General features: G+C 47.8%; 1 protein-coding gene and 1 pseudogene across 2 annotated transcripts in view; both read left to right on the top strand.

The window, feature by feature from the left end:
* SAMD4A (sterile alpha motif domain containing 4A) overlaps window positions 1-24,111 on the top strand; it is a 203,447-nt gene that overhangs the window by 164,917 nt on the left and 14,419 nt on the right. For both annotated transcript variants that reach the window (XM_006920168.2, XM_006920169.3), the window contains 5 exons: window positions 6,465-6,798; window positions 9,140-9,225; window positions 14,511-14,629; window positions 18,921-19,122; window positions 20,465-20,591. In XM_006920168.2, coding sequence (XP_006920230.1) covers window positions 6,465-6,798; window positions 9,140-9,225; window positions 14,511-14,629; window positions 18,921-19,122; window positions 20,465-20,591 — 868 coding nt within the window. The remainder of the gene's footprint in view (window positions 1-6,464; window positions 6,799-9,139; window positions 9,226-14,510; window positions 14,630-18,920; window positions 19,123-20,464; window positions 20,592-24,111) is intronic.
* LOC112469716 lies at window positions 7,631-7,755 on the top strand (annotated as a pseudogene).

Below are 24,111 nucleotides of genomic sequence, written 5' to 3'. Positions count from 1 at the left end.
TTCCTGCTGTCCACCCAGGAGATGATACGGTTTTAAAACAAGATGCCCCCAGAGAGGTAAACACCAATAGATGTGCTCCAGGTTTTGATAGAGGGCATCAAAATCACTTGGCAGACATACATAGTTGGCCCTCCAGAGAATAATTTCAGACTTTCACTTAACAACAGAATGGGTCCCCATGATTCTGATAGGAACCATCTCAAAAAAGCCAAATTCTGAAAAAGAGTTTATTCTGCTTACAAGCAGTTGTCAGCTGCTACTGTCCCCCTTCATATGCTACCTAAACACGTTCTCGTCCTATCTTTGTGTCCAGACATCACTCTGGTAACAGCGTCATTTTCAGGACTTGGTGACTTTATGATTTCATCTCGGGTCCAAAGGAGAGCAGGCCTTGTTCTACACACAGTGAGCCCGTGCTGCCTGTGTCTCAGAGTTGGGATTCTGTGCACTGCTATTGGGAGGTGGTTGGCAGCGGTGGGTGGGAAGTTCTGTTGTTATCTGCTGCCTGCACAGCTGGAGCAGTAACCTCTTCTAGTTATCCCAGCATGCCTTTGGAAGAGAACGAGTACTGAGGTAGGTAAGGCTAAAGCAAGTTTTGTGTGCAAATAAATAGTTTAATGCAGAGGGAGGATTTTTTTTTACTTATTCACAAAAATGTGTGTATAATTTTACATGCCATATATAAAGCTAATTTAATGCATAGTACGTAAAATATAAAATGTTATATATTTATAGAATATGCATATATACTTTATAAGGCAGGTTGCTTTTAAAAACTCTGGACAGATAGACAGAGGCTACTCACAGGCACATCCATGATGAAAAGCCTGTCCATAATTAGTCACAAGTGACAGTAACCAGTCCAACTGAACTCGAGGTTCTTGTTGTTGTTCATAACTTTATGCTAACTGCTTTACCAAACAGCTTGCCTAACAGAGTATTATTGCCATTTTTAATATAAGAAACCACTCTCTTTTAGGAAATATTCAAAAGGCCAGTTTTCTCCTTATCTGTTAGGAAACACAGAAGACATTCTGCATAAGGATTAGGTTGCGAAGCATTATGGTGAAGGACTGTCCCCCCCACCCCCGCCCCGCTCATTTCGGGAGCATCCGTCAGGAATTCATGTATATCCTCTGTCACTGAGGAAATGCACCCACCTGAGAGACAGAGAGATGGAATTTGCTCTAAGCTCTATTCCCTGCAGCCTCACACTGAATCAGCATGTGGAAGCACAAGGTCACACGAGAGGTCCTGACATGCCTGACTTCCTATGTAACCTGTGAAAAGTCAGTGACATTTTCTGATTTCTTACCTAGAATAATATTGACTCACAAAAATACTTTCTCCCTCTTTCGCTGGAATGGAATGTTAAAAAGACGACAGATGTAATAAAAGTCTGAGAGCAGCTAATAGGCAAGAGGAAAGCAATAATGAGTTTATTCGGTTTGACTTCTCTGAGCAGGAAAGCTTGTGTCTGTCAAGCTACCACATTGAGCTTGCTTATGACACACCAAATGCAGACACCTGTGTGCTTGTCTTCTGAAGAGCTAATGGCCTAGAGGTGAATCTCTCCTCAGCATCCACCAAGGATTCAATCTCTGGCTCTCTTCTCTCTTCTCTGGGACCTGGGTCCCTCCTGTTCTGTCAGGAAGGGGAGTATCTATAACCTGTCGCCCCTTAGGCCACACATGACAGACTCAATCAGCCCTTTCTCTGGCCTTCCTCAGCTAATTATGCTGTTGGAAATGCTGTCGCCATGCTCTTGCCTCCTACGGCATTCTTACCTCACATAGAACCTAGCGATTGCTAAGGAGATAGCTGGGGCTCCGCCCACGGCTACTTCACAATCAGTAGTCGCTGCAGACAAGCTCTGCGTCCAGAGCTCTTCCCCTCAGTTACTGAACACTTATTAAGCAAGTGTCTTGGACTAGATTTACCCCGTCCGCTGGAGGCTAAACGTGAGTAACACGTGGTTCCTGCCCTTGGGAGCTCGGGACATGCATTATGACAGACAGACGTGTAGCCGGGGCTCTCACGGTCTAGTGTGATCAGTGTCATCACCGAGGCCGATGAGGGCATCTTCCTGGGTTGAAACACTCCACTGCAGTGGTGAAGAGAGAAACCTGGAAGGGACCAGTGCCAGGTAGAAGCTGCATTAGGAGCCTAGAGCCAGCCCTGGTGGGCCCTCGAGCCAAGGTAGGAGCTGTGAGGGTGAAGGATAAGAGAGGTCATTTAGCAAGAGTCCGGGCATTGGTATGGGGCTTGGGCCTGGGTGCCGGGCCATTTGGGAACAGGAAATATAAGAGACGTTCTCAGTGTAGGAGAAATGGGATTCAGACAGCCAGGTGGAAATGGCAAGTCAGTGGCCTAAAGGACAGAGTACATGGGGTTTGAAAGACTCAGCTGTGGGTCATCTGTGTATAAATGGTAGTCGGTATCCCCAGAAGTGTGTGTTGCGTGGTAAGAGCCAAGGACAGACCCTGAGGAATATCAGGAGGGACCGGATGCAACAGTGACAGAGTCTGAGCCTGCCCAGAGGGTCGGGAACTGTGTTTGAAGGAGGGAATCCCATCTGGTGCCACGGATGTGTCACATCCCATGAGGACTGAACATTGCCCCCTGGAACTAGCCATCAGCAGGTCACCGGTAGTCATGATGAGAAGCGTTTCAGGGAGCTGGGAGGGGACCCAAGCAGAAACCCATGAACCGGTGAGTAAGAATGGGTGATAAGGCCAGGGGGTGAGGACATGTAGACATCTCAAGATATTTGGTGGAAAAGGAAAAAGATTAGAAAGATATTTATTTATCTTTTTAATAATGAAAATGTCTCCACATGCTTTTATTCGCCATTCTTTTCAACTGACTCCCAAACTGTGAAGCTGAACCATTCTCTGAGCCTGGGAACCTGGTGTGGAGAAGGGAGATACACACACACTTCTGTGTTCCCACAGCTCCCTGTCCTGGCAGCACACTCACACCTTATGGGTCTCAGCAACTGTAAGCTTCTTAGCATTCTGTCATATTTGTTTTTAGATCCCCAGAGCCTGACAGCGCCGGGCTCGTGGTAGGGCTCAACTAACATTTAGTGAATGAAAGAAGGAGAGAGAATAGATTTAAACAATGTAGGAGTCCTGTCTGTTGTGTGAGAAGTTCAAGTCTTCTCACACAGGAGAAGGACGGGGCCCTGACAGTTGTAAAAGTGCCGGGGACACTGCTGCTGAAGCTCTCTCTTGCAGATGATTTCCACCTCGTTGCTGTTACATGCCCCACGAAAGGCTCAACTTGTCTTCCTCCAAGACCTAAAAAAGCCAGGCCAGGAAGGCCGCGAGGGTCTGAAAGGTGCTTCGTTCCTACTTGTCCGCCCTAAACTGTGCTCAGGCCAGCCGAAGGCCGTGCAGTGGTGCAGCAGCCTTCTCGTTACATGAGCTCCTAACTCGGCACCTTCGTGAATGCACAGCTTCCTTTTTGCCTCTTTGTGTTCACACTTTAGGATTATATTTATGGTATGAGGATCAACAGAGATGAGTTGAGTCCCTATTTTTGTCAATGTGGAGCATTAATTCCAACAGCTAGCTAGTCGAGGGCACTGGATCAAGTCCCATTTGGGCAGTTTCCTACTTTCCCTCTCAACTTGGGCACTCAGTGTTGAGTTCTGGAATTCATTTCAAAGAGTCAGGAATGTGACCTGATGGCCTTTGTGCCGTGGAAGATGGCAGTTAGGTGTTATCTTTGAGATTGTGGCTTGAAGTTTATGGGGGAGAAACAGAAGACAACTCTGCATGATTCCTGATGTTATATTTTCAGAAAGTGACCAGCATTATAATGTTTATGGTTTCCTTTTTTGGCATGGTGATCTGCAATAGAATAAGTTAAGATTTGAACTTGGGGCAAGTATATATTTCCTGTTTGAAGGAGTTCAGCTCTTAGCATAACCAAAATCTCCTTACCTCATCACTAAGTAACTACAGAAGACTTCTTGTCACATAACGAGCAGATGAGGGTTTGGTGGCAGTTGGTGGTGTCACACGCATGCATTTGCTCACCTTCGTGGTAACTGCCACGTGGGATGGCACAGCAGGATGCATGCAATCCCCCTGATTGGCTCCCAGCTCTGCCTTCCTAGGGAAGCCTCACCCTTTCTCTCTCTTTTCCCTTCAACTTCTTGGTCAGGCTAGACAAGGAAGTCAGAACCACCCATGTCTCAGTTGCTGGTTGGGCGGTTGGCAGGAACTGGAGGACCTCGAGGCAGGGGTCCCCTGTTGGCACACAGCTGGATCAGGAAAAGTGGCAGGTGCTCTCCTGGCATGGGTCAGCTGGCTTGCCTCCCTGTGCCCTCCCTGTTCAGATCACCAAGACCAAAGTCAGAGAGTCAGTCACATGATGGCAGCGGACTCTGGGAAAGGGTCAGTCTAGTCTGGGCAGCAGGAAAACAGGGGATGGTCAGGACCACTCAACTCACGTCGCAGGCTTGTCAGGACGGCTGTGGGCCGGTCTCACCATGGCCATCTCTGCCATGTTTAGAAGGAAAGGGTAGCCTCTCCGAAGCCCTCTTCTTTAAAGAAAAATGAACTTCCCTAAAGTAGGCTGGACAGTGGCCCTGGCCAGGATTGAGACGATTCTGGTGGCTACTTAGCATTTGACTTCCCTCAGAAACTTGGGTGCCAACTAGGCTAGGCACAATTCAGGCTCTGCTTCCAACCCCTGAACAAAGCAGATGCCTGCCAATGGTGGGGCAGGGCTCGCAGTGTTTTGCTGCCCAGAATTGAAACATGCCTGTCCAAGTCTGCTGTCCTCAGATTTCCTCTTTCCAATTGATTGATTGAAATGTCTGGGTGCAGAAATGCTCGTGTTCCATGTGCTTGTGTTCCTTGACATCATCAGGCAATTTTTCTTGGTAAGAGAAGATCCCAGGAATGGATTGGTACTCATGCTTCAGGCTTTTAAAATTATGTCCTTGCTATTCTGGGCTCTCAGAAGATTAAATCTTCATTAGTAATCAGGGCCCTGATGGTCAGTGTCCTTCCAGGGTCCCAGGGAGAGGTTTGCTGCATAAGCACGGGCAGCACTGTGGCAGAGAGCTGGGCCCACCCACCATGCCAGGGAAGACCCCCAGGCCCTGACCTCCCACCACACCTATCTGAGCCTGTTCTGCACCTTTGTGAGCATCTGGCACATAGATCAATGTCTGTCAGAATCAACTTTCATTCCTTGTTCTAATAAATAATGCCCAGTAAGTCAAATCGTATGTGCAGAAGGATCCAATTTATAAAGCTATATGTATATATATTATACAATGATATACATTATAGTATGCATCTATATTACGTGTATTTCTCTATAGAATGATCCCTCTAAAACATGTCATTCTCCCACCCCAAACTTTCCCTGATTTCCCATTCATTTAGAAGAAATTCTTGCAACTCTATCCCAGCCTGCAAGCCTCCACCCTCAGGCCCCTGGGGCTCCTTGGATCTTGTTTCTCACCCTCCTCCCCTCACCCACCCTGCTCTGCCTCAAACCTCCTTGCTGTTCCTTACACACCAAAGGCACACGCCCACCTCAGTGCCTTTGCCTTTGCCGTGCCCGCCTGGAGCTCTCTTCCAGGATCCTCACACCAGCACTCATCTGGGTTCCTGCTCCCTGCCACCCCTCAGAGAGCCTCCCCTCACAGCAGCCATGGCCTGTGCCTCAGTCTTTAGCACAATGACTCTTCATCTCACGGTAGGATAGAAACTCCCTGTTCCCACCATATCCCCATGCTACCCCAGGGCCCGGCACGTAGGAACACTCAACACCTACCTACTCGTTTAACGAAAAAGTGCTCGCACAGTAACAGACACTGACCTGCAGCTTTACAAATATTAACATCATCACAACCACCCAGTGAGGCAGGTACTATTGTTATCTTCATTTTATACACAGAGAAACTGAGGCACAGAGATGTTCAGTTGTTTACCCAAGGCCACACAGCAGTGTCAGAATTTGAAGCGCAGCATCCATCCACTACCCTGTGTTTCCCGTGTCGCAGACTGAACAAAGGTGTATATGGTCAGGTTCCTTCGTCTAAAACCAATCACACACAGAAAGCCACTATGCGACCCAATTTTTTTAAATAGCTTCTGAAGTATGTGAGTGTAAACTGTATAAATGCATTTTATAGAAAGGCACTGAGGAAGCCAGGGAAAGAAATGGACCAAAATCATTTTAGTGATTATCTCTAGTGGAATTTTCAGGTGATGTGTATTTACCTCACTAGACATACCTGTATTTTCCAAATTTTCTGCCTGGGCTAATATTAGAATGATAAAATTGAAATGTTTGCTTTTCCAAAGAACATGCTGAGGAAGGGGCCAGCAGCCATGAGTCCTGTCTTGGAGCAGCCTGGGGCGGGCATGGGGGCATCAAGGTGGGTCACCCCTGTTCCAGACTCTAATGGAAGTCTTCTCCCTCTGACTGTCCAGGACATCATCGAGGGGGGCAGCCTGCGCCTCCCTCTCCAGGAACTGCACCAGATGCTCCTGACTCCCATCAAGGCCTACAGCTCCCCGAGCACCACCCCAGAAGCTCGCCACCGGGAGCCCCAGGCCCCGCACCCACCTTCCCTGATGGGCCCCGAGAGCCAGAGCCCCGACTGCAAAGACAGCGCTGTGGCCAGCGGCACCGCAGCCACCACCTCAGCCGGCGCCAGCGGCGGACTCCAGCCACACCAGCTGAGCAGCTGTGACGGGGAGCTGGCTGTCGCCCCGCTGCCAGAGGGGGATCTTCCTGGCCAGTTCACACGTGTCATGGGGAAAGGTAGAGCCTGATCTTCCCACCTCTCCCTTTTCTTCTCTCAACACCACTAACCAGCGCTGCCAGTCCCCGAGGGCCTACCCCTGGGTGCTAGATGAACTGCCTGCCTGAGTTGATGTCATTAGCTCACTGTACAGAAAGGGTGGCTCTGAGAGGTTAAGGTATTTGGATCTGAACTTGGATCTCTCTGACCCCCAAAGGCCTCTTTCTTAACCCGGTCTTTCCCACTCCCTCAGACCAGGGCATGCTGGGCCGTCCAGTAGCGTGCTCGCTGGGCCTCGCACCTTTGAGCTAAAGTCAGACACGCAAGGTGCCACGGCTATGCTGTGTGTGTGTGTGTGTGTAGGACAGGGTAGAAGTCACACGTGGTCCTTTAGTGAGAGCACCCCTTCTACCGGGACAGCCCTGTGCCTTCCCTGTGGCTCAGACCCTTCCACACATATCTTTGACAATGTCCAATATTTCAGACCATTTTAAAGAACCAAGTTTTTATCAGAATGGACACCTGAGTCTTACAGCTGCAGTAAGAAACTCCCTGTGGTTTAGAGGAGGTGACTCGTAGCATCCCTGGGAGCTGAAATGTGAGCGGCTTGATGGTCAGTGCGGGTCCTTGGTCTCATCCCCTCACGTCCTTGTTCTTCTCCCCACCCCAGTGGGCGCTTAGCTGTGAGGGATTAGAACAGGTGACCCCATGGGTGAAGACACATGTAGGGGTGGTTACCTGAGCGTGTACTACCTCACCCCGCTTCCCTGTGGTGAGGCCCATGATGGGCTCTGCCCTCAAGGGACCTGCACTCCTCTGACATGGCTTCTTTATAAACTTTAAGTATTTTCAGTCTACAGCCATGCTACCCTGAACAAGCCCGAGCCCGATCCCATCTGATCTTGGAAGCTAAGCAGGGTCGGGCCTGGTTAATATTTGGATGGGAGACCACCTAGGAAGACCAGGTGCTGTAGGTGTAAAAACAATAAAAAATAAGGGATTGTAAACTGACAAGATCCTTGCAATCTGTGAGGTCAACCAAGGGGTGCCTCGCCTAAAATAAACAAACAAACAAATAAATAAATTTAAGTACTTTCAAATAAATTATAAAATAAATTCATGCTCAACATATAAAACCAAAGCATAATTTAACCAAAAGGGAGAATAACTACTACAAATCCTACCCCTAGTCCTGTCATCTTCTTCCCCAGAGGTGAACACGTTTGGAATATTCCTTCAGAAACTTTTGAATCATATATGAATACATGAGTATCCTTTTTACACATAAATAGGTCTTGTTTACATGTTTTTCTGCAGCTTTTTTAAATGTTACATACTTTTAATAATTCTATTAATTTGGTAGTACCACCTTATTCTTTTTTTTAACATTGTGTACTATTCCACGGTATGCATAAACCATAATTTATTTAACAGGGTCCCAATTAGTGGCCATTGAGGTGCTGTCCAAGATTTTGTTATTACAAATAATGCTATACTGAAAATCTACGTGCAAAGATCTGATGTCGATGGCATTTTGTGACAGGTTGGTTATGTAGGATGAGGGAGAGAGAAAAATCACGGTGCTCAGGTTTCAAGATTGATCTACTGAGCGCATGGCATTTTTACTTCTAATTGATGTATTTTGTCCTACCATCTCCACTGCAGCCTTCCAAACATTCCCATCAAAATCAGAGCATCGAAACCTCTAGAGTGAACACAAATGGGCTACACAAACATGACAAACCCAGGGGATGTGTTTACGCTATCTGTAGACTAACTCCGCTCTGCTCTGTTAGCACTTACCTGAGTGTGTAGGTGAACCTGTGTAGGTATAAATGCGTGTATCATTTGAGAAATAACCCTCCAATGATTGAGTAGCAGGCTCATGTGCACACCCTACACACCTCACATCCTAAAAGATGAGCCAGCTTGATTCCTTCAAATGAGGTGCACTGATCATTTATAAAATCATGGAGACCGCTTCTGATAAGGTTGATGGTCTTTGATGCCTTTGATTTTCCCTCTCAAAAGTAGCCTCTTTCAAAGACAGAGCTCAGGACACTGCTGCGTTCTTCTCTCAGAGAGTCTGTCTCGGGCTAGATTGCAGAAGGCTTAATATAGAATGGTATGCCTGGAATTAAGCAAAGGGGCTTCTCAAGACAAGGGCTCTTGTGGTGACCAAGCCTTTGACTTCAGTGGAATGAGGAGCCTCCTGGCCCTTTCTGTGAACCTTACGTAAAGCCTCAGGCACACATACCTCTCAAAATACTGGTCCTGAAAGGAAATTAGAGGCAGATCTCGAGGTTAGAATGTTTGTGCATTTTTCTAATTCATCTTCCTATTTTTTTTTTTAATTCACAGTGTGCACACAGCTCTTGGTCTCCAGACCCGATGAGGAAAATATAAGTTCCTATCTACAGCTCATAGACAAGTGTCTAATTCATGAGGTGAGTAGTGACAGGTTTCACAGAGCATTTTTCTCATTGCTTAGAAATGGTTCTCAGAGTTTCTGTGATGTGATCATTTGCATCTCCAATAACTCATTTTTCAGGGGTGATGTCATTAATAATATAGCTCTGGCAGAACTCAGCTGTGGTGGCTTCAAACCTAAACACAACTTGTACATTACCTTGGTGTCCAAAGATTCATCTAGACTGAGCTCTGATGTGAGGGCCAATGCCTGAGAGAAACTTCTGACTCCAGAAGAATCTATCTGCGTGACTAAGCCTTGGCATGGTTGACACATAGTCCTGCTCTTGATGTTTTCAAGTCTTTTAAAATTTTTTTGTTGAGACATTTTGCATTTTGGCTCAAGGAAAATTGAAGGAGAGATGGAGAAAGAGTGAGCAGAAGAAATAATGTATATTTATATGTATGTCGTGCATGGTTTGATGACCATTCTGCTGTGTTTTTATTTGTGACTTTTATAGGAATTGTGTTTAGCCATATGTCCTCTTGAAGAAGGATTGCGGCAGGCTGGAGCTGTGCCTACCAGACTCTCAGAGCAAGTGCAGTCTTCACAACCAAGCGAGACAGGCCTTGGGCATGGCTGCCCTGAGGGACATGTGGGGACAGGCGGTTGTGCCTCAAATGCAGAACTTTAGTGGCTTCTTGGGTGACCTGCCTCCAAAAAGTTACAGAGACAAGGTCTAGGCTTTAGAAAACTTAGGACTAATAAACCTAGGGCACTGAGGTCTTTTCGTGGGATTTTAACATGAGAATAAGATAGCAAAAGCCTCCAAGTCTCCTTATCTTTGCCATGGTGGCAGCCAGAACCCTAGGGATTCGGTGGGTCCCAGTGATAAGAAATACCCAGCTCAGAGGTTTGACAACTCAGCCATCCTCCCAGCTGCCATACAGGCCCCCCTGCTGTTGTGGTCACTTCTCTGGGCCCCCACCTCTGTGGTCTGACTCCACCTCTCCTCACATGTAAGCGTACAGTCTCTCTCCGGGTTTCCACCCCAGCCTCTCCTGCCCCATCCTCTAAACCCTCATTTTAGCGATTTCCTCTCACAATGGCATGAATTCTTGTGTGTGCCTCCCGCAACCCGCTGACTCGCCCTTTTCTGTGTCCAGTCCTGGCCCTGCACTTGTTTTGACCAGGAAAAGGCAACAGAAAGAAGAGAAAGCAAGAACACAATGCTGCATTTTAGAACTCATTCATTCTGTAGACATTGACTAAGCACCTAGGCCCAGGCCCTGGCCCTGGATAGGCAGCTTTCAGGGTGAGAGTAGTGAGTGAGACAAAAGGGAAACAGGTCATCGCATACAGGATGGTAAAACCTCTATGAGGTATGGCAGGCACCTACCTAGAGCCTCCAGGCATTTGCCCGGAGGGACTGCCTCCAAGCTAAGACCTGGCAGAGTCTTAGTGGCAAAGACAATACGCAAGGAGGTGGAAGAGTCCTCCAGGCAGAGAGAACAACACTTGGAGCGTTCTGTGTCTTGTTGGAGAAGGGGACATTTTCAAGAGGGGCTGATTTAGGGAGCATTTAAACTTCTGAAAAAGCAAACAGGAACCCCGCTTGCTCTCCACGCTCATTTTCAGCATTGAGTTTTCAAGATATTGAAGGACAGGTCACCTTCCACCTTGTCTCAAGTCTGGAGCCCATGGGACAAAATAACAAGTCCTCTGACTGCCTCTTCTGGACAGCGCACAGCTTCCCGACTGGTCTACGCCAGCCCCAAAACTGTGGCCTGATGCTTCCCTTTCCTGCCTCGTGGGAGCCCTCCTGGGGAATCGTCGTGCTTCTTTCTGTTTCTTTCCCCTTTTCCTCCCCAGCTGTCCCAGTGATGTAGTGCGAAGATGGCACTGTGCGGACTCATCTGCTGGCAAGGGGCCCCGATTACCGTAGAGTCTTGACAGTGGCAGTCTTGGGCAGAAAGGGGTCCATGCCGTGTCTGCTTGCCCGAATTCACAGCAGGGGAAGGGGCCTATACTTCACTTTGGAAGGGAAAATATTGTGCAAGACTTTTTATTATTTTAGTTTGAGAAAGAGGAAACATGTCTGAATAATTTTCCACAGCCTCAGGTTATTCTGTGTGTGCAGAACACACCCTCCCTGTGAGGCCCCGTGGAGACGCACAGTCTCCATCCTGGCCAAAGCGTAGCCCGGGCTCGAGAGACAGGCGGGCCTTTCACAGCCTGAATGTGCTCTTCTTTAGCCAACTGGAAGAGGAGGGTGTTGATGGTTCCAAAGTACCTTCCTTCCTCCCCAGGGATGGAGGGACCGACTCCCTAGCACAGTAAAAAGGACAGGAAAGTTCTGCATTTTCTATCTGAGACCAGTCACTTTGTCTCGTGGGTTATAATCTAAGGCTGCTTGCCTCCTCACCGTCTTGAGAAGGTTCTAGGAAGATGAGCTCCTGTCCTTTTTCTGGGGCTTTTAATCTAGCCACCAGAGCTATAGGACACATCTTCCTCCAGACAGACTTATTAGTCTGGGCCTGACAAGGATAGAAGACTTGGAAGTGGCTGACTGGCTGTGTCTGGGCAATCCGTAGTGTGGAATCTTCCTTTCCCTCCGGCCCCTGAAGAAGCTGCTGCCAGCCCATCCCAGAGCGGCCAGTGCAGGGGCCGAGGTGAGGTATCAGCCATCTCAGCTGATACCACGGGCACACACGGGAACCAGCTTTCAGAGATCACTCAGAGCCAGCCATGACCTAGCTCCTCTCCATGACTCCCAGCTGCAGCTTTCAGGACTGAGAAGAAACAGCCACCACACTCACTCAGCATTGCTAAGGGGCTTGCTCCTATCTGCAGCCCAGAACTAAATAATCCTGATGCCCCAGTGTTGAGTGAATGAGCTGACCTCTCTGTGGGGGTGTCACGTTTCCATTTTTGGAAGCTCTTCGCCACCATGGAGATGTCAGGTATGAAACAGTGTCTTTGAAAGCACTTTGAATGCACATCTATAAAGTGAGCCATTTACTACTTTGTCACTTGAAAGTCAGGCCAGTTGTCCTTCGGGCTGGCTCCAGACCAGCTCAGTATTGTAGTTTTGAGGCCTTGAAGTCATTTGTTGGGGCTAAAGGTGATTGTCGAATACCAAATGTGATGAAGACTCATATACCACCACCAAAGGGCTGGTCTGTGCAACTGAAAAAATCCGGTTAAATATCTGCAAGCAGCACGTATTGAATCATGTCTAGAGCCAGGCATGTTCTAAGTTGTCTAAGTGCTTTCTGTGTGTTATTTAATCCTTATAGCGTCCCTTTGAGGTGGGTGTTGTTATCCTTGGTTTTTAGAAAGAACTGAGTTTCAGGTCGAGAAACTCACATAAGGCTGTGTAGACCCTGCCCATGTGCATCCAGAGCCTTCCTTTGACCCACTGGGCTGGACTCTCCTCCTCAAGTCATCGTGACCAGAGCACCTGCATCTTGGGTCCTCCCTTAACATTTGGCTGAATAAGCCGGTCAAAAGCAAGATCTATCCATCCCTTTATTAGTCTAGCAGAAATGCTTGCCTTTCACAGACCCCTGACAGTTTTCAGAGGTCCTCATGTATAGTTGGACACTCACCGAGCATCACCAATAAATGAGAGGGACCATGGAGAACCACATCCTCACTGTTTAGCCATAAGACTATCCCACCACTCACCCCAAAGGGGAGTCTGCACCTTTTGCTTTAAAGTGGTACTGGATCTCCTGGCTTTTAGCCCTCCTCGATGAATATCCTTAATGGTGTCTGGCTAAGGTCAACCAGAAGAAAAGTGTATGCAAGTCGATAACTTTTCTACAATATGACTAACATCTTTTTGCTTTTGTTCACATAGATCCCGTGTTTCGGTCCTTAAAGATTAAATGTCATCAGGAGAAAATTAAGCTGTCGGTTTTTTTCTCTGTTTAAGGAATTTGTTTTCTTTTATGGGAAATAGTTATATAGTCTGTTACTCTTAAGTTTATTGCTACTTCAAGGATTTCATGCCTTATTGACAAAACTACCTGGGTGTGTTATCTTCATCATTGTTAATGCTAGTCAGTCAAATTTGGTGGTTTTCCCACAGTGTGTAGAGCACAGTTCTGGATACTTGATGGGGGTTTCCTTCCTGAATGACGTGTGCAGTCCTCACCATCTAAAACACCTCACATCCAAGTTCTCCCTGCAGCGGAATTACCAGGGTGCTTGCTACAAACACAAACCACCTAGACTCTCTTCCAAATCTATTAAGTCAGGCTCTGGTTGTGTGGGAGGGGGCCCAGGAATCTGCATTTTAACGGTCTTCTTGGAGGAATTTAATAGACCATGAATATGAGAGTCTCTGCCATGGAGACTCAAGACCCATAAAAGTTCTTCCCTGGGCCATGGAGTACACAAAAGGACACATGATATAGATCAGGAGTCCCCAACCCCAGGCCACATTCCAGTACTGGTCTGTAGCCTGTTAGGAACCGGGCCACACAGCAGGAAGTGAGTGGTGGGAGAGCAAACGAAGCTTCATCTGTATTTGCAGCTGCTCCCCAACACTAGCATCACCGCCTCAGCTCCACCTCAGATCATCAGGCATTAGATTCTCATAAGAGCACTGGTTCCCTAGTGTCAAAAAGGTTGAGGACCACTGAATAGATAACAATATGTTACAGGGCAGTAGGCAAAACATCCCCAAACACCAATTTTACTAAAAAAGATTTGAGAAGTCATCAGATCTACCCATTTTCTGAAACTTCAGACGAAGTTTAGGGTGCACTAGGGTTTTTATAATGCACGGGGCCCCTCAACTGGAGATTTCCCAGCCAAGCCCTGAAACGCAGAGACTGTATATTCTCCATTTTCTGAAGCCTGGCAGACCACTCCAGGGCATCCATACACCATCAAGCAGATTGATTTTTGGAGTAGTTTAGCATTTCCATTGCTTATGAAAATGGAGGGAGCCTGCCAAAGCCAAGAGTTTTCAACAATCAATTTTACAATTTATTCTTGGTTAATAAATAGAGTCCAGAGTAGAGTCAGGAGGAAAGGAAAGGTGGGTATGGATCTACCAGAAGTGCAACCAAAACTGAGCTTTATCAAAAGCTTAATGCATGTACTTTATCAGGCACCTCGAATGCCAAATAACTTGAATTTTCAGTACAGGCAGCTCACAAATGAAACAGACTACTGTTTGGACCGGTTGGAAACAGGTGAATAAAAAGGCAACTGCAGAGACGCCAATGTTTCCCCCTATTAATTGCATGTTTCTCCCTCTAATGCCAGGCTGCGTCACCCATTAAAAAGTCCTGTTTGTTTTTGCAGGCATTTACAGAGACGCAGAAAAAAAGATTGTTGTCATGGAAACAGCAGGTGCAGAAGCTCTTTCGGTCTTTCCCTCGGAAAACCCTTCTAGACATATCAGGATATCGACAGCAAAGAAAGTATGTTGGGATCTCATTCTTTGTAATGCATGATGGTTCCCAGGTGCCTCGTTGCCTGCCTGGGTCCCTGGGGCAGAACAAGGCAAGGCATCATTCCTTGTTCACCCAGGACGCTGTGCGGCAAGTTCCAAATCACATTCCTTAAACAGGTGGGGTTGGGAAAAGGCTGTGTGAGAAAGCATTCCCAGAAGAAGAGCTGAATGCGATCTTTGGTAACTCAATTTACATTGTCAAAATGACAGTATTCGTCTGGATGGGCGTCAAGGGGAGAGTGAGTATGATTTAATGAATGCCAGCAGAATGCTTGGTGGTTTATCCCCAAAAGGGGGCTCTGAAGGGACAAAAATGAATTGTTCTATCAGCACCTTAAGTGGTAGTGTAATTTTTTTCTCCCTTCTAGCTGCAGACAAGCTAATTATAGTTGGTGGCAGGGTGAAGAGCCCAGTGCTAGTCTATTTTGGTCTGAGCTGCAATCTAAGAGTGGAGCAGCACCATTCTTGATTTTTCATACTACTTCAGCTTCTTGGATGCAGTTAAAAATAAGCTTCGTTGTACTTTAGAACCCATTACCTTAATCTGGCTTTAAATTGAGGAATCCAATTACATGTTAAAGGCAAAATGCAGTTACAATCTGGGGGAGATATCAAAGGAGGAGTGGGGTTAAGCCTTGAATAATGACAGGCAGTTTGGGGGAGAAAGGGAATGATGATGCGACATCCTTAAAAAAAATCAACATTCTATTTTACATTTTTAAGCATGAGCAGATAAATAATAATTTTTTCACTTGCACCTAAAAAGTTCTGAATTCGTTTCTCAGCGCATATATAGAAGCTCTGTGTTGTTAAAATTTGGGGCACTTTTTTGCATAAGCATTCCTTAAAAATCACTGTTTCATTATTTAAGGGAGATAAGACCAGTTGGAATTCGTGAAAAGTTTTATTAAAGATTAATGTAAAAATTAAAGTTATCATATTCCAGCATATACAACACTTATTTATTAAAACAAACATCTAGCACTTACTATGTGCCAAATGCTATCCAAGCACTTTAAAAATATTACATTTAATACATTTAATCCTTACAAGAACCATATGAAGCAGAAGAGCTACTGTAAACCAGAATTCACAGAGGAGCCGGCAGGCAGGGGTGTCCAGGATTTGGACCCGGCAGGCCAGCTCCAGAGTCAAGTACTCTTAACCACTACAGATGCCAGGCAGCTCTCATGGTCTTTGGCTGACACGCAGAAAAGATGGGCAGGTCAGGCAACACTCTTTATCACCAGCTCCCTGTCCCCAAGCCCTCTGGGGTTGGCCTCCCTGGTGGATTGGACTGGACCACCTCTGCACCTGAGGATTCCTGGGGACCCAGACGAAAGGCCAGGCCTGCTCCTCGGCCTCCTCCCAAGTAAGAAGAGGAGGTTCCAGACCCCTCTTACAACACCAGCCCCTTGGGAGACAAGTTTCAGGAGGACGAAGGAATTTGGAGGTTGAAAATGAAGATACAGCTTTTAAGCTTTTGCTGCTCCTCCCAAAAAATGTCATTTCCTGACTCTGTCTGCCCTGCCTTGTCATTGGTTTCCATCTGAGTTCCCATTAACCTTGATCTCTCTAGAGTGTTATTAACCAAAGCTTGTATTGGGTTAACTCAGCGTTTGCCAGATTTGAGCCCCAATGGACCTCTTTTTATTGATTAGATAAGAATGAGTTCAATCATTGATTGTAGATGTTCAATTGGAGATTGCTAAAGCTCTAGAAAGTGATTTGTTCTCCTAAGTATGACCCCTGGGATCTTCTTATGCTGTTAATTTGCTTTGAATACCTGTTTCTCCCATAATACAAAGGTAACTGCAGCCCAGTCCCTGCTTGAATTATCACAGATCACAAATTAATTGGTTCTAATTCAGTCTTTTCACGCATTTCAAGGTATGGAGATGAGTTGGTCAGATGTAAGAAGGCAGAGAAAGAGAGACACAGATGGGCAGAGCAGGAGAATGAAAAATGAAAATTTGCTTTTGTCACTTTGTTCTCTCCCCAGAAAGAATGATTATATCATTAAGCCTAGTCATCTTAAGTAACCTAAGTGTTCTCTCTGGTTCCCAGCTGTGGCAACACTTAACAAGACCAGCTTTGTAATAACCACCTAAGGATGCCACAGTAGGGTTCCACCATCATTAGAAAGATGGCCTAGCCAAATTCTCCTTCCCCCCACCCCCACCTATCCTATCCCCAAAATGTTCTGGGCTCTACCACCACAGACCGCCGAGGTTTAGGAGCACCTGGAGCCCTCATCTCTCCAGTGATTAAGTGTCCCATAACAGAACCCTCTGCCCACATTACTTTGCCTAAGAATATAGTCTTGCCTTCCTGGAAGCACAAATCATTTTAGCATCACTCATTGACTACCGTATTTTGCATATGAAATAACTTTTTAAAAATTCAACCGAAAAGGAAAACAAGCAAAAAAAAATAAAGCCATCTGCACTAAATAAGGAAAAGTCTTAGCAGAATACTGAATCATCTACCAGGTGGCCAAAATTCTGACTCCAAAAACCAAAGGCCTAATTTTCATAGTTTTTTTTTAAAAAAACAACCACTTCGTCCTTGTTTCCACCTGTCACTACGTAGATTGTCCTTCCTCCAAAGGAGGTCACTTTGATCACGTGAAACTACTCTTACCTCTCCCGGCTTGAATTTCTTATTTCAAATCAAACATTTTAAACCTTAGTAAAAGAAGAAAGAGGGGAAGAGAATGGAGAAAGGATGAGATCAACAAAAAGTCCGTGAACCCATGAATGTCCCTCTTCTCACCACGTGTCGATGAGCCTCTGACTGAATCGGGAACCCTTCCATGGGCCTCAAAACCCTGGAAGTAGAAAGACACAAGCCCTGAAATCAGTTGCAGCCAGATCACCATGAAATTCTCTTCCCTGCCCTCTCTCTCCCTAGGAAATTTAGGAATTATAGGGAGAAGAGAAACATTTTCTGAGATCAACTGTGCTGATGGCTTAGATGCCCCACCCCCTACACACACACAACTCTCTTTTCTCAGGAAATGACTGTTTTGCAGCCCCCCTCCAACCCCCACCCCATCATCTTCGACTGGTTAAACTACGTCAGCCCTGTCTCCCGGAGTTTCCTCACGGGCTTGGTACAAACCTCCCCTGTGTGGCTGAGAAAGCAAGTCTATTCCATCTTGTGGCCATTGGAGGTAAAGCATTTTGACTTAAACATCAGTGAATGACTAAAGCTGACTCTTCTTGGAAAGAATGTGCTGGTTCCTGAAACCCTGCTGGCTGCCGCGTACCCTCCCAGAACCTGAGGCATGTTAGAGAGGACAAGTTCTTCGGCGATGAGGTCACAGGAGCAAAGGGAGCACAGCGCCCGAGTGCGATGCCAGGGTCTCCAGCAGCCTTCCCGCGTGGACCCAGGGGAAACACGCAGCCTCTGGGTCTTTCTGCAGGCAAGGCTTGTGCAATGGGGAGCAGTCAGTGTCCTGGGTCCAGAGTGCTGGCAAATATCACCTTCTCCATTCTCATACCCCTACTCTATACCCTGGAGTTAGAGCCCCAGACATGGAGTCAGCTCTTCCATTTGGAGCGGCATCGTGATGGCAGAGGCTCACTCGTTCTTTCATTCATTCAGCCTGCATTTACTGTGCCAGAAGCTGATTCAGTCATTGGAACATGCAGGATTGTTGAGGACAGACACCGTCCTTTTCCTCATGGAGCTTACTTCCTATGGGGCTCTCAGCGCACCAAGTCTGCCGCACAGACAGACATCAGAAACGGACTGTGGTATGAAGGAAGGACACTGAGCCTGGCTCTGCGGCTTTCTTGCTGTGTGGCCTCTTGACAGGCATGTGAGTGCTCTGGGCCCTGTGACGCAGCTTGGAAGAAGGCCCAAGAGCGTGCTGGTTAAACTTCTTGGCTGCCAGCGCTGCCCCCTGCTGGCTATGTGACCTTCGCGAAACTATTAAGCTCTTGTTTTACTGCTCCAGCTGTAAAAGTGAATGGAGGGCCTACTTCATAGGGTTGTGGTGAGGAGTGAAGAATCAGTCTAAAAGTGCCAGAACAGTGTGCATGACATGCAGTGTACATGACACTTGCTCTCAGATGTTAGCTGTCGTTTTAATCATAGCTCTTTCCTGGCCCAGAGCCCCCAGAACCTCGTAAGCCTCATCACTGTCAAAATGTGAGGAGACTCCTAGGAGGTGTCCTCCTGGCAGCCTGGGGGCTGGGAAGGGCCGAGAGGGGAGCTGACGGTCTCTCGTTCTTTTCTGTTCGCTCTCACAGTCGCGGTTTTGGGCAGTCCAACTCCCTCCCGACGGCCGGCTCTGTGGGTGGCGGCATGGGCAGACGGAACCCACGCCAGTACCAGATCCCCTCTCGGAATGTCCCCTCCGCCCGCCTTGGCCTCTTGGGCACCGGTGGGTTCGTCAGCTCCACCCAGCGCAACACCGCAGCCAACCCCACCATCATGAAACAAGGAAGACAGGTTCGTTCCGCCCCAGGGAAGGGGGTGTGCAGCCAAGCTCAGGGCCGGAGGCTTCAAGATGTTCCCTCACCTCATCACCTCAAGATGAAGGCAGAGGCCAGGGGAGGCTGAGCATAGAGACAGTTGTTCCTGCGCTCAATGGTAACCAGCACTGTTTGCACTGGCTGCACCTGGCCTCATGGGTTATTGCTTAGGATGCCTCTGGGACCGCTTTAATTTGGGGGGCCCTGTACAGAGATGCCTTTAGGAAGAAATGCAAGATCTGTTTATTATTTGCCTCCATTCTTGACCTGCCCCAGCAGACCTCACCACCTCCCGGCTCCGGATTCCAGAGGAACCAGAGCATCTAAGGAGCTTTCTTTAGCCTTTTTGTCTGTGGCAAATAGTTCCTCTGTCATGGTCCCAGCTATGGTGGAGAATCCACAGGAAAAAGCCTGAGAAAGGCTGTCAGAGGGAGAGTTGAAACATTCTGTCAGTCAAGGCCAGGCTTCCCAGAGGTTCTCACTGGGTAATTTAGAGCTGGCATCTGTCCCACAGCTCTGCACCCTCCTAGCCCTGCCCCCCAACCCAATGCCTTCCATCTGTGTGCCTCCAGCTTTGTGGGGCTCTGCAGCTTGGGGCTGGGATCGGAAGGACACAAGCGAGTCTCAAGCTCTGGGTTGTCATGAGAAATTTAGGGATGACACATTGGTGTTTAAAAACAACAACAAAACCCAGCTCCAGGCAAGACAGGCGAGATTTGCTCCCCAGGGGAAGCAGCACAGGGTATTAGAAAGCCCCACTTTCTGACCATTGTGGGCAGCCCCCAGATCAGTTCAAGAGGAAGTCTCCCCTGGGAAACCTGCATAATAATAAACACACAAGCTCAGTTGTGCCAGCTCACTGCCAACTAAGTTCTTTTCTCTCCCCCTCGCTTTGTAGTAAATTATAAGAATCTCAAAAAGAAAATCAAATGAGAGCCTTGGAACAGTTGGCCCACTTTGTTGCAAACATTTATAGAACTCCCCCCATTTCTAAGAAAAGTGATAGGAAAAGCAAAGGCAACGAAAAAGATAAAAACGTTTTTAGAGACAGTGAGGAAGAGAGGAGTCGAAATTAAACTGAAGTCTAGTGAGGGACCTGGGGCTGAGGACTTGGGGCTTGAGGGGTGAATAAAATGAATGGAATGTAAATTGCCTCCCTACCAGTATGAGTAGCACTGGCCTGCAAGTCCTTTTCCAGAAGTTAGTAGAGAATTCTCTCTGGGGTATTTGTCTTCTGAATTCTGGCTGCGGGTCCTGCTCCCCATCCCCCACCCTAGAGCATCCAGACTAATGAGGTCCCCTTTTGTGTTTCTCGCTAGAACCTCTGGTTCGCCAACCCCGGGGGCAGCAACAGCATGCCAAGCCGCACCCACAGCTCAGTCCAAAGGACCCGCTCGCTTCCTGTGCACACTTCTCCACAAAATATGCTGATGTTCCAGCAGCCAGGTAAGGCCCTGCGCTTGATCTCTCCCTCTCCTCTCTCCCCTTGCCCTAGAGGGGAGGCCAGGGCACCAAAATAGATGCCCCGGTGAACCCAGCCGGAAAGTGCTTAGCCTCGACTGTCACCACGCATTCTTGTGAGCTTATAGAAGTCTTTCCTTTTTTAAACTGTGCCTTGCCAGCATGAATAGCGGCTGGTTGGCTGGAAGCCAGCACAAGGAGCCCCAGAGTCGTTGCAATCTGACAGGGATATTTTTGATACTAGATATATTTCTGGATTGATTAAACCAGAGTTTTCACTGGAGGGCTATGGGAGGAAGATGGGAGGGGTGCCATGTGTCATGGGGGCTGGGGGATGTGTAGAGTGAGACAGAGAAAAAGAAAACTTGACAGTGTTGACGCTAAGAGACTTACCACTGGTTTGGGAGTGCCTTGCAAACATGACTGTTGGACCAGCCATCTTTCCTTTACTTGATTAAAGAGCAGCTTGGTGCATTTTCAAGTCGATTTCACCTTTCACCATGCCCCCTAAAACAGGGTAGCCAGAATTATGTACAGCCAACAAATAATGGTACCTCTTCTCTATGCAGACAGTGACCTCTTAGATTCCACGAGTAACACAAAGCCACACAAGCAATTACTGCACCTACCTAGATGACCCTCTAGACTAGTGGCCCCCAACCTTTTTGGCACCAGCGACCGGTGTGCCTATGAGAATCTAATGCCTGATGATCTGAGGTGGAGCTGAGGCAGTGATGCTAGCGCTGGGGAGCGGCTGCAAATACAGATGAAGACTGGTACCAGTCTGCGGCCTGGGAGTTGGGGAACCCTGCTCTAGACAGGCAGACCAGACATGTGCACCTGTGGGAAAATGCCCACCCTAGGCAGTAGACACACTGTGAAATAAGTCTATAGGAGTTTAAGGAGGGAAAATCTCACGGGCCTGGGGTGGGAAAGGAAGGTTCTTAGAATTGGAGCTGAGCTTCAGGGGACAGAGTGTGAAGAGGTGGACAGAGCAGGGTGGTTTGCACACAGAAGGATAAAAGGAGCAAGACTGCAGCGGTACTGAGGGCCGTGGTGAATCCCAGGAGCCGCGGCTGGGCCGAAAAGTCAGGCCGCAGCAGCAGCAGGCGGACCAAAGGAGTTAAAAAGATTGTTGCCAGTGGTGGGGACTCAATCTAAGGCCAAGGAGCTTGGACTTTGGCGGCTCTCAGTGGGGAATCGGTGGGAGATTTTGAGCAGAGGGTCAGGCAAGCGTGTGCCTGGAGCAGTGCAGGGGAGGCAGGACTCGTGGGGCGGCCACTGAGGAGGAGGAGGAACACGAGGAGGGCTGTGAGCAGCCACCATTGGGGAAGGTGTGTCCAGAGAAGAAGGGACGTCCGTGTGGCCCAGATGCTTATTCAAAGTTGCTTCTTGACTTCTAGAATTCTTCTAGCACACTTTTGTGCTAAAGCTCCTTTTCTCCAATTTGATCTTATAGCTGTTTTTCTTCCCAGGAAGAAATAGTTGATAAAATTTGGGGGTGGTGAAGGCTTCTCCTTGGGTTCTTTAATCCCAGCTTCTGTTATCTTATAGAATATCGTATAATCCACTCCCAATAAAAGAGACTCTGGAAAAGACTTAAAGATATCCCGGGCACAAGATCTTTAACCTTGAATAACTATCCCACCCTGATTCAGTCCTGGGACTGCTGCCCAGCCATCTTACTGCCTCACGGGAGCCCTAGCAGAGCCGACCACACTCCTTCAATCCTAACATGTCTGTAGCCTTCCCTGTTCTTTCTAACCTCTTTTCCCCTTTCTGCACCTCTCTTCCAAATCCTTAGTCCTCCTCTTTGTTCCTGGCTTAACCGGGAAGACCAGGCCCACCGGGGAGAGAAGGGCGATCCCTGGTATGGGACTCTTTAGGTCCATTGATGTAAATCCTCCATCTGCACCTTTGTCCACCCCCCACCTCAACCCTCTGTGGTCCAGCAGTGCTGAGCAAATGGCTCATGCTCAGGACAACTATGACCCTAAGATCTTCCCATGAAGCCTCTTGTTCCCGTAGTTAAAGAATCAAATAATACAGAAGGGCTCATAAGGAAAAGTGACTGTCCCCCTCACCGCCCCCTCCTGGCCCACAGTCCCATCTCCCAGAGGCAGCTACTTATAACAGTTCATTTTAGTTTTCCTGGTAGTTACCTGCAAGTCCCTAATCATGTTCTTTGCATACTGAACTTAGAATCTGGAATCCTTGGAGTTTTTTTTTTTTCTTAATTAGCCTCTCGCCCAAGCATTACAAACCCACTTCCAGCAAGGCTCTAATGAATCACAGCATTTCTAGTAACTGCCAAGACACGCAGACAGAGCTACTCCATATTTCCCGATCACAAATACACTGGCGAGCACTCAGGAGGGGCCACTCCTGCCCAGCAGACTCAAGCCAGGCTGGGTGGCTCTTCCTAGGACGTGGTCAGGAAGGGCGAGGCAGGGCACAGCCGTGGCCAGGATCCCTCACTGAAGGGAATGGAGGCTGCAGAAAGTCGCTGCTGCCAGCACAGGGATGCCCCTCCCAGCCGTTGCCCAGAGCCCAAGTGCATCCCAGCCCTTGCAGATGAGACACTGGTTTTCAAGACCACAAGTCACTGTCGGAAGTCCTCCTTCTTCCCAAGAAGGCATCTTCCTTCACAGGGCAGCCCCTCTAACTGCCACAGCCAGGCCCAGATGAAGGCTCATCCTTGAGACACGAGGTCTGAGAGGTGAGCCATACATGTCCCCTCTGCAGATGGGCCTCTCCCCTCAAGGCAACACATCCCGGTTAGCTAGGCAAGTGTATAGGGGTAGCTTAGATGGTAATAAATATCAGATCAGAAGGGCAGAAAGTGGCTTTCATTCTTACACAAGCAGTAGTAATAGTGAACATAAAATGTGTGACCAACCCCGAAATTAAATACGCAGAGAATTGTGTCACATTATAGCATAGTGGTTTCCTCCTTGCCATGCGATGTCTTCAGAGCATCCATTTTAAACCATACGGGCAAACCTTGAAGAGTACAATGCATCCTAATGGAGCTTTTATTCTGTTGACTTAAAAAAAATTCCATTAAGCTGATGGAAGACTTTAAATATCTCCAAAGACTATAGAAAAGGCTGGGGGCTAGAACCAGCCCCCCAAGTTGTGTATCATTTGATCAGTCGCCTCACTCAAATTTGCTAGACACATCCCTCTCCTGGATTTACAGACTCTGTGGCCCCTTGGAGGCATGTCAGGAGTGGTTTTTCACTTTATTCCCACCTGGACAGGTTTTAGATGTCTCCCAGGACAAGCCAGGAGAGCCACAGATGATTGTTGCCTCTCACCGGCCCCTGGGATGAGTAAGAAACACTAAGCTGGTCCTGCACGAGCGAGAGTGACGGGATCTGATACACCCACCAGGGGGCTGACTTGAAGTTCAAAACATATGGCGGCTGGCAAGATGGTCACGTCCCTCGGAGAGGCAGAATGTTTTCCCAACTGGAAAATTAGTTTGGAAACTGTTTGCAGA

The sequence above is a fragment of the Pteropus alecto genome, unplaced genomic scaffold (assembly GCF_000325575.1).
Source record: "Pteropus alecto unplaced genomic scaffold, ASM32557v1 scaffold86, whole genome shotgun sequence".
Taxonomy (NCBI): Eukaryota; Metazoa; Chordata; class Mammalia; order Chiroptera; family Pteropodidae; genus Pteropus; species Pteropus alecto.
The sequence above is the reverse complement of the archived record's forward strand: the minus strand, read 5'-3'. Positions and strand labels throughout refer to the sequence as shown.